This window comes from Octopus bimaculoides, chromosome 17 (assembly GCF_001194135.2).
Source record: "Octopus bimaculoides isolate UCB-OBI-ISO-001 chromosome 17, ASM119413v2, whole genome shotgun sequence".
Taxonomy (NCBI): Eukaryota; Metazoa; Mollusca; class Cephalopoda; order Octopoda; family Octopodidae; genus Octopus; species Octopus bimaculoides.
In genome coordinates, this window is record NC_068997.1 from 36330220 (window position 1) to 36341349 (window position 11130).

The 11130-nt window shown below is 38.9% G+C and overlaps 1 protein-coding gene across 1 annotated transcript in view; it reads right to left on the reverse strand.

Annotated features, from left to right (window-relative positions):
- Nucleotides 1-1650: 1650 nt before the first annotated feature.
- The window catches only part of LOC106877076 (uncharacterized), a 262423-nt gene continuing 252943 nt past the window's right edge, over nucleotides 1651-11130 (reverse strand). The window contains exons 30-31 of the mRNA XM_052973794.1: nucleotides 5276-5467; nucleotides 1651-2448 (exon numbers count right to left, since the gene is read on the reverse strand). Coding sequence (XP_052829754.1) covers nucleotides 1937-2448; nucleotides 5276-5467 — 704 coding nt within the window. The 3' untranslated portion in view covers nucleotides 1651-1936. The remainder of the gene's footprint in view (nucleotides 2449-5275; nucleotides 5468-11130) is intronic.

The window sequence follows — 11130 nt, forward strand, 5'->3', positions numbered from 1 at the left end:
ATTCCCTCCTTCAGTTTGCTTGGCAGTCTTCCGTTTGCGAGAAAGCTCTGGAAGAGGATCTGGAGGGGTTTTGCCAGGGCATGCTTACACGATTTAAGGAGGATTGCTGGGAAACCATCAGGGCCAGCAGTTGAGTTTGTGTCCACTTCATGTATAGCTAGTAGTACATCTTCTTCGCTAATGTTGATGTATTCCATCGTAACTGCCTCCCTGGTTATGGGGGAGGTAGCAAAGAAGTCCACTGGTTTGTTCACTTGTCTGTGCTCCAATGGAGTGGTGAAGACACTTTTGAATTGCTCATTCAGTATCTCACTGATCCTAGTTGGACTGTCTGTGAGGGAGCCATCCTTTTCGAAGAGATTTATTTATTTTTATTTATCAATAATTTAATTACAGAGAACTTGGACTTGGAGAAAACTTGAAGTGGTATTTCAGTATCACATCTGCAATGTAAGTGATACTGATTCTGAGCAAGAGTGGTGTTATCATATAATTGATCATTGCATCAATGTTTTTGTTAGTGATATGGGCCCTATTAAACCTTTAAACTTAGAAGTAAAGCCCATTGACTATAATCTTCAACTTTTTTTCAGAATGAACTTTTTTGTCAGGATGAGTGATGACAAGGTATGCAAGTCAATAGGGCAACACCACCTTCATTACATCAATAGAGGAAATGAAAGCATATCTAAGAATGCTTTTTCTGATGTTAGTTATGCAACTTCCAAATTAATGAGTCTATTGGAATGCAAATTCAGTTCTGAGATAGAAAATTGATAGCCAGGAATCATTATCTTGTAAATATTTAAGAAAACACCCATGAGACATCTGCTTACCTGTATTGAACTTAAGTGAGTGAAAGTGACACGACAACAAGTAAAAACCACATGCGTAATGTACCGCAATGAACATTATATCATTATTAGCTGGTTTCATTCATGCACTAGTTATATTTTTATATTCCCCAACTCAATTGATATTTACTGCATCTATATCATACTATTCACATTCACATGAACTTATCTATCCACCTACTCTTTCTGTTCTTCTATCCCTACTCTCTTTCTCTCTCTCATAAACACCCTCACCATTTTTCTCTTTCTTTCTAGCTGGGGAAGTATTGTATTTTCATCTTCAGCAAGACATCAAACTTCCACCTCCTTCAATACTGTTACATACTCAGTTGAGTGGTCTTGGTTTGTGAGTACTTGGCGACCTCACTGATGGTAGTGAAAAAAAAAAAGAAACCCCATTTAGTACATTCTGTTAAGTGGTTGGCATTAGGAAAAGCATCCAGCAGTAGAAACCATGCCAAAGCAGATATTGAAGTTTGGTACAGTCCTCTGGCTTCTCGGTTCCTACTAAACTATTCAACCCATGCCTGCAATGAAAAAGGAATGTTGAATGATGATGATTACCTACATTTCATCAGAATTTCCAGTGTCTAATAGGATTGCAAGATTTATACTGAGAAAGCATTGCTATCAATTATTTTCTTTTAATTGTTACATTCACAGTCTGTTCTACACTCAATGTAGAAAGACTGAGAGCAACATTTAAAAAATATGTGAAGTAAATACAAATGTGGTGACACTGAAAACAACGCATCACTTACTCATAATTTCTAATGATTAAGTAAGAATCACAATATAACACTGAGAAAATTAAAAAATTTAAAACACCAAAAAACCTTGTATAAAAATTATTCAGATATCTTATATAAAAATGTTAGACACATGAAGGGATTTTATGGTTTTATATCCTTGTGTTTGAATTGAAAGCAACATGTAAAAGTTCTGGTGAAGGTTTTATGTATTTAAACTGTGTTAATTTGCTTCTGCATATATGTGTACATGACCATATGTGTTTGTATGAGTTTATGAGACTGACGGATGTTGCAGTTAATTTTCCTGTCGATATAAGAAACTCTATGGTTTTAAATAATGAGACAGAGATGAATTTTTTTCTGCTTAATGTACAAAGCAAGATTCTCAATCTTAAGTAGCCGGACATTGTTGCTATTGCCAGCATTGAACACTCTGTACAGATGATAATTGGCCAGTTTTTGATTAGCAAATTCTAATTCTTTGTTAGATATTTCAAAAATTGATTTCTTTTCTGAAAGAGTACTTTTCACTTCAATATATTCCTCATGGAAATGTTGGCTTCCATTTTCATCTGTCTTTTTCAGTACAACTTTTATGTCATATGGTTGTCCCGTTTCTTGTAGCTCATTCATCCAACTGATACTGTAGATAAAACTCTCAGCTCGGCTTTTCTGTTGCAATAAATAATTAAACACCAGATGTTCACCCCAACGTGCTGTCATGACATTGCAGTCTGTTGAATCAGGATCAATATTGTACTGTTCTGGTATGTTCAATTCATTCCCTCTTGCTAGTTCCTTGTATTCAAGATCTTTACAGCCTTCTAACCAAACTGGGAAATCTAACAAAAGAAAAAAGACAGAAATAATTATAACTACAAATACTGACTTTCACAGAGCACAACAGGGCAACTATTGCTGTTAATCAGAACATGTTCTTGTAACTGAATTAGAGTAGAGAGAGTCCTATAATTATCATATAAATTTTCTAAATTTGTGTATATGCTGATTGAGCAGATGACCAGCACATAAATAGCACCATTCAAACATGGCTGATGCCAGTGCCGCCTGACTGGCTCCTGTGCCGGTGGCACGTAAAAAGCACCCAGTACACTCCCAGAGTGGTTGACGTTAGGAAGGGCATCCAGCTGTAGAAACATTGCCAGATCAGATTGGAGCCTGGTACGGCCTCCTGGCTTGCCAGTCCCCAATCAAACTGTCTAGCCCATGCCAGCATGGAAAATAGACATTCAGCAATGATGATAGGAACTTCATTGTGGGCCATGATCTGATATCTTCAGATGGTGAGTATTGTCTTCTTAGGTATTTTAGCTAATTCATGATAGTCAGAAATTTAAACGAAATGAAATATCAATCAGATATAATTAATAGCAATTATTTGAAAAATGGAATTTAAGCTTTATATATTAATGGGTATGAAAATTGTAAAATTACAGGCAGTGCCCATAGCAATTTAAAATGAATTCAACATCACCATCATCGTTTAACGTCCACTTTCCATGCTGGTATGGGTTGGATGGTTTGACTGGGAACTGGTGAGCCAGATGGCTGCACCAGGCTCCAATCTGATCTGGCAGAGTTTCTACAGCTGGATACCCTTCCTATAACGCCAACCACTCTGAGAGTGTGGTGGGTATTTTTACATGCCACCAGCCATACTCAAATGATGCTTTTACGTGTCACCTGCACAGGAGCCAGTCCAGTGGCACTGGCAACTCCCTCGCTCGAATGTTGTTTTTCACGTACCACCGGCACAAGTGCCAGTAAGGCGATGCTGGTAACGATCACGCTCGAATGGTGCTTTTTACATGCCACTGGCATGGGGGCCAGTTAGTGGCCCTGGCAATGATCCTGCTCAGATGGTGCTCTTAGCGCTCCACTAGCATGGATGCCAGTCATGCGGTGCTGTCATCAAATTTGATTTCAATTTCACTTGCCTCAACAGGTCTTCACAAGCAGAGTTTAGTGTCCAATGAAAGAAAGGTACACCTAAGTGGGCTGGTTGCACCACTGGCATAAGCCACGGGTTTTGGTCTCACTTGGCTTACCGGGTCTTGTCAAACACAGCATATTTCCAAAGGTCTCGGTCACTAGTCATTGCCTCGATGAGGCCTAATGTTCGAAGGTCGTGCTTCATCACCTCATCCCAGGTCTTCCTGGTCCTACCTTTTCCACAGTTTCCCTCAACCACTAGGTTGTGACACTTTTTCACACAGCTATCCTCATCCATTCGCATCACATGACCATACTAGCGCAGTCATCTCCCTTGCACACCACATCTGATGGTTCTTAGGTCCAACTTTTCTCTCAAGGCACTTATGCTCTGTTGAGTATGCACACTGACATTACACATCCAGCAGAGCATACTGGCTTCGTTCCTTGCAAGCTTACGCATGTCCTCAGCAGTCATAGCCCATGTTTCACTGCCATGTAGCATGGCTGTTCGTACACATGCATCATACAATCTACCTTTTACTCTGAGCGAGAGGCCCTTTGTCACCAGGAGCTCTCTGAACTTTGCCCAAGCTATTCTTATTCTAGCAGCTACACTTTCAGTGCACCCATTCCGGCTACTGACTTGGTCACCGAGGTAACAGAAGCTATCAACTACTTCTAGTTTTTCTCCCTGGAATGTGACAGAAGTTGTTCTCTGCACATTTTCAGTGTTTATTGCTCCTGAGCATCTGCCACATACAAAAACTATCTTCCTAGTTAGCCTTCCTTTGATATTGCTGCACCTCTTATGTGTCCATAGCTTACACTGGGTACATCTTATAGAGTTTCTACCTACGCCTTTTCTCCAGATCAAGCAGGGCCATCTACCTGATGGGGTTTGTGGTTTGTCTGCCTTCCTACTTATTAGGACTTTGGTTTTAGCTAAGTTGACTCTAAGGCCCTTCGATTCTAATCCTTGCTTCCACACCTAAAACTTCTCCTCTGGTTCTGATAGTGACTCAGCAGTTAGCGCAAGGTCACCAGCATAGAGGAGCTCCTGACCTGAAGTCGCTAACTACTAGTCTATGTTGAGGGGTACATTCTTCGCCTGGAAAGGTTTTGGTATTTATAAGCAGCCATCTTTCTCTTTGTTCTGGCGAGGATGTAGTCAATTTGGCTAGTGTGTTTGTCAGAATGATAGGTGACTAGGTGACTGGAAGGTTTCCTGAAGTTGGTATTGCGAACCATAAGATCATTTGCATCGCAGAACTCCAGCAGTCTGGTTCCCCCCTCATTGTGGGAACCAAAACCATAGCTTCCATGTATGCCATGGAAACCCCCTGCATGTTATCCAACATGTCCAGTGAAGTCACCAGCCACAAAGAGAAGGTCCCTGTCATTCGTCAACGAGGTAGTCTGCAAGAGTGAGTCATAAAATCGGTCATCAGATAGCCCCGGTTGAGGGGCATAGGCCGAGATAATGGTTGCTAACCCATGATGAAGCACTAATCTAATCTTAAGTATTCTGTTGCATACTCTGACTACCTCGATTACCTTATCAACCCATTTCTCCGCAAGAAGTATACCCACACCCCCGACCCCGTCAGTGTTCCCTGCCCAGAAAATCTTGTACCTGTGCTCTTTGCTTGTGAGGAACCTAGCGGAACCTCCACTCCACCTTACTTCTTGGAGGCAAGAAAAGTTGAATTTTACCAAAATTAGGCTGTGGGTATCTTTTAGCCTTTGGCCCCTCAAGGTCTTCATTAGATCGTTTTCGCCTAAGTGAAGTCTTTTGGTTTACTGTTTCAGAATTATTAGTTTGAGAGTTTTCCAATAAACTGCTGCTCATATGTTTTTCAGATCTCCTATTCAATTCCATATTCTGTCCTTGTGTTGAGGGAGCATCTACAAAGAGAAATTGATTGTACCGACTGAAGTAAAATTTTGACAATGGCAAATTGTTTGGTTTCTTTAATTGACAAAATATTTTTTAACAACCCAACCATAACCAATTATATGGTTGTGAGGTTTATTACAAATCAGAACCAAGAAATGGTAAACCTCAAAAAGATTTTGATATTTTTAAGCAGAGTTCATGATTTTACCCTGTAGTATTCACAACCTTATTTTATGATGTGACAGAGTTAAAAATACTGTCAGAAAGGTAGAACAAAACTGCTCAAATTTGAAGATTAAAATTCCAAATGAACATTAAATCTTTAAGCCTTGTCAATAAAGATAATAGTAAACACATGAAATTTTAAAGGTGTATTTTTTCCTTCTTTGTAGAAAAATATGGTTATGATAATATATGAACAAAGTAAAGCATATTTGAATATAAAGGCTAATCTCAGACTGTATGAATATGACTTGTAAACTTTGTATATTCTTCATTCTCTGTGCAAGTAGAATGACCAGGAGGCAATATATTTTATACAAAATAGCAGTAAGTCAAATCAGCTAATGAATGATTTTTTTTTTTTTTAACCAGTTAAATTTCTAATAGCACTATTAAAAATAAATTTTTCTGATAATGTTTGATACAATATGCAGTCTTGATAAATGATAAACCTTAAAAAGTTTCTGATATGCTGGAGTCTGCCAAAAGATCTTTCTGCTGATGCTACAGAAGCTGAAATTCTCAACAATATTCTGAAACCAATACAAATATTTGGTAATATCTCACAAGTTTTGTAGTCAGTTAACTTAGCAATTCAATAATGATTTTCCAAAATTTATCTTATGTACTGATGGTAAATGACCATTATAAAATCTTTATATAATAAGTCCCTCACATTTTTCTAGTTTACTTTCTGACATTATGAGATATTTGTAAACAAAATGGAAATGTTCAGTCAACTGCTTTGCAGCATTAAAACATAGGTAATCCTGCAATAAAATTATAAATCAAAACCTAAAACATGACACTTTCCCAAGGTGCTGCACAATGGAACTTAGCCCACAACTGCATGACATATATATACACACATATTTGTGTTTGTGTATCCTGTATATTATTTTTTAAAAAATTATTCACAAGATTCGGCATACCAGATGTGATTGTTTCTGAGAATGGAACACAATTTGTGTCCAGTGAATTTAGAATATTCTGCAAAATGTTCCTGGTAGAACATAAAACAATAGTGCCTTACCCAGATAAGGTTAATAGATAGGCGTGCAGTGATATATAGTGACCTATTTTATACTGTCTCCAGCCAAAGGGAAGTGTTCAGGACCAGGCTACAGTTTATGTGCATGTGCAAAAGCTTATTGTTATAATGTGGATCCTTGTCCACTTGTATGTTATTGTCGACACTGTAATATTCTTGTTGCCACTATTATGTTGTGGCGGTATTTCCGCGTCTTATTATCTTTGACTTGTCTATCATGCTATTGCTGATAACTGCACAAGTCAATGACTTTGAAACATCTACCTTGACGGTAACTTGAACTTGTATATATCATATAACTGACACTGATTCCAACTGAGAAACTCATACAATGACTCTGCTACTGCTGACTGACTTCTACAATGACTGTCTGATTTTATACATAGAAAGGGGTGTACCATTTCACTACAACATCTTCCTTTTTAGGTTTTTTTTATCTTTGGGAAGCAAGTAATTTTATTTTACTTACTTTATTCACCCCTCCTCCCTTTTTAGTGTTTTTTTCAACTTCATATTTTTTCTTTTTGGCATTTAATTGTAGGAACTTTGTGCTCTCTTTTTTTATCTTTCACTTGTACATATGGGTTCAACCACCTGTAATGGTGTTGATACCTGGAATATGTCATATAGCCATTCCATGAGTTCTTCCAATCTATCTAGTTCATTTTCAATGAATCTCTTCTGTGTCTTTTTCCAATATTTTTTTTGCTTTTTACCCCGTACATCATTTTTCCTATGTACTTACACCCAATTTTGAAAAATTTTGATATGTCTTTCTGGCACTTTTTCTTTCCTCACTAGGTAACAGTTTATCAAAAATTGATTTCACCTTCCCGGTGAACATCAGTTCTGCTGGTGAGCTTCCTGCTAGTGTATTGGGGTTCAGTGTCACCCTGCATACCCTTAGGAATTGCTGCAGAGTGACTTCGTCTGTGACTTCCTTCTTTGCTTTTCTGAAAGCTCTTTTAAAAAGTGTCAAGAAACTACTCTGCCTATCTATTACCCTTATCTGGGTAAGGCACTATTGTTTTATGTTCTACCAAGAACATTTTGCAGAATATTCTAAATTCACTGGACACAAATTGTGTTCCATTCTCAGAAACAATCACATCTGATTATTACAATTGAGCAGTTGGTCTTTTGCACTTAACTATTTCCAGCCATTTTATAAAACTGTCAACTACAACTAAGTAGTAATAACCATTTAATGGACCTGCAAATTCGATGTGTAGTCTTGTCCATGGACTTTTTACTTCTGGTCAAGGATCCCATCTTTGAGTAGGCAATTATTCTGCCAGAGCACATCCTCTGTAGCCTTTTACTATGCTTTCAACTTCCTTGCCCATCTTCGGCCAATACATGTAACTGCGCATAAGCGCTTTCATCCTTGTGATTCTTGGATGTCCAATATGGAATTCTTTCAGCATTCTTTTTTGTAGAGTCTCAGGTATCACTACCCTTTGGCCATACAACAGTATACCGTTGCATGTTGAATATATGTTTACCTGTTGCTGTTTTTCTTACCGAACCTATTTTTGTTTTCTTCAGCTGACCACAGACTTTTCTTTGTTTCATTAATGAACTTATCTTTTGACACGTGTCACTTTATGTCCTCCAGAGTTATTGGTAACTCTCATACAATGTTCCACATTATGTGTTTAATTTCCCCTTCAGATCTTAGGGCTGCTATTACTGTATCCTTGAATGGTTTGCCATTTCTGGGTATTAACCTGGATAGGCCGTCAGCATGTCCTAGCTTTTACAAAGGTAAATATTCAATTGTGTATATACAAGGATTTCTACCTTTAGTTCTTTAGGACTTACTTAGAATATGTACTGATACTAACCTAACAAGGACTGACAGTTTAGACATTTCCTTAGACCTAAAGACTATTCCCTATAAATCCTTCCATAAACCCAACAAATACCTAAAATTATATTTATAAACCTTCTTACCACCTACCTTTTATATTTAAGATAATTCCTAACATAAGTTGTAGAATCAAATGTCTTCCTTCATCTAGAGAAATATTTGGAAAGGTATACCCATATTATAATAAGGCATACAGATAAAACCTTTTATAACCCTCCAGCTACAGGGCAATGCTGGTAGGTGGAAGTCAGCAAGTCATGCAGGAAACAGCAAGATGTTGTGCAAATGACTACTGGTTACAACAATGTGAAGGCATCCTACTGTCGTTTGACACAGGTAACACTCATGGAATGTATGAATGAAGGTATCAAGAAAGCCATTGGCCCAACCCAGAGCAAAAAGCTGTTGGCTTAACCCACTCAAATTCAGAAAAGGGGAAGTCATCAAGGGCAAAAGAAAGCAGTTGGAGAGATGGGTGGAACATTACTCTGAACTCTACACCAAGGAAAACAACATCTCAGATAGTGCACTAGACACCATGGAACACCTACCCATCATGGAGGAGCTGGACACATTACCAACTGCTGAAGAACTGAGCAGTGCTATTGATGGCTTGCCCACTGTGGAGGCACCAGGATTGGACAGCATCCTACCAGTGATCATCAGGTGTGCCAAGGGAGTGCTACTCAGCCACTTGCTGAACCTACTGTATCAGTGCTAGAAGGAGGGAACGGTCTCACCAGACATGAGAGACTGCGACAAAATCACCTATAGGAATGAAGGGGATAGAAGCAACTGCAATAGCTACTAAGGCATCAAAATCCTTGCCAAGATTGGCTATCCTTGAAGATTTCTCAGGATTGTCCAATCGTTTTATGCAGATATGAAAGGTATCGTTCAATTTGATGACTCTTCTTTGGAGGCATTCAACATATGCAGCAGTGTGAAGGAGAGCTGTGTGCTTTCCTCCACTACTTGGCATCTTCATAGTCATGCTGAAGCATGCATTTGGAACAACAGCTGATGGTGTCTGCCTCCTCCCCAGACTGCTGTCTCTAAGGTGTGCATCCTCAGCACACTGCTTTATGGCAGTGAAACATGGAGCCTCTACTCCAAACAGGGGCGGTGTCTCAACATCCTCCACCTTTGTAGTCTGAGATGCATCTTGGATATCAAGTGGACTGACAGAGGAGACACCAGCACTGAAGTTCTCAACAGTGCCAAGATACCCAGCATATTCACCCTGCTCCAACAGTGTCATCTATGCTGGCTTGGTCATGTATATTGCATGCCGGATGGGAGGATCTCAAAAGGCCTACTATATGGGGAACTGGCCACCGGCATAAGAGCATGAGGATGACCTCATCTTTGTTTCAAGAACATCCTGAGATGAGAGAAAGTTGCAAATGGACAAGTAGTATACAAGGGGATGAAGTGAGGGGAAGAGAAACTAGAACTTGCCACTGAAGAAAAGCACACTTGAAAAAAAGGAAAGCCAGTGGCACTGGTGGAGAGCTTCTTCAACTGCAATTGTTGCATGCAGGACTGTCACTCTTGTGTGGGCCTTTTCATCCACAGCAGATGCTGCACCACTATCAACAGCCAATATAAAATTCTCTAGACACACATCCATAGCCTCTCAAGACTGATCGATGCCTATATATAACTCAACCATCTAGTTGTAAGAATAGGTCGTGCAATATTTTATGGTTTGCTTCATCTTTCTCTATAGATGTTAAAGCAAATATAATTACAAGATTTTTATTCTTCTAAGATAATCACTTTCCCAGCAACTATAAGTATACTAAGATATTTAATAAGGAGAAGCTAAGAACATCTTGGAATTGTATAAGTACCGAAGTAAGATGTTTTTCATTATGATTGCATTTTACAAAGTACATCTTAGAAGAAATTAAAGATAAACCGCCAGACAGACCACAACTCATTCTATTGAAACTTTCGACATTTGTAAAATACCACCTATACTTGTGTGGAGGCGCAATGGCCCAGTGGTTAGGGTAGCAGACTCGCAGTCTTAGGATTGTGGTTTCGATTCCCAGACTGGGTGTTGTGAGTGTTTATTAAGCGAAAACACCAAAAGTTCCACGAGGCTCCAGCAGAGGGTGGTGATGAACCCTGCTGTACTCTTTCACCACAACTTTCTCTCACTCTTTCTTCCGGTTTCTGTTGTACCTGTATTTCAAAGGGCCAACCTTGTCATACTCTGTGTCATGCTGAATCTCCCTGAGAACTACGTCTGTGGAGTGCTCAACCACTTGCATGTTAATTTCACGAGCAGGCTGTTCTGTTGATCGGATCAACTGGAACACTCGTCGTCGTAACCAAGGGAGTGCCTATACTTGCTGTGTAGTTAATTATCTCGCCTTGGTTATGCAGTTGTTTCAAAATATGTGTGCTCATTCAAACCTTGATTACTTCAAATGCAGTTATTAAACAACTTTGCTGACTTTATCAATTAGAAAACTGGTGCAATATATATATATATATATATATATATATATATA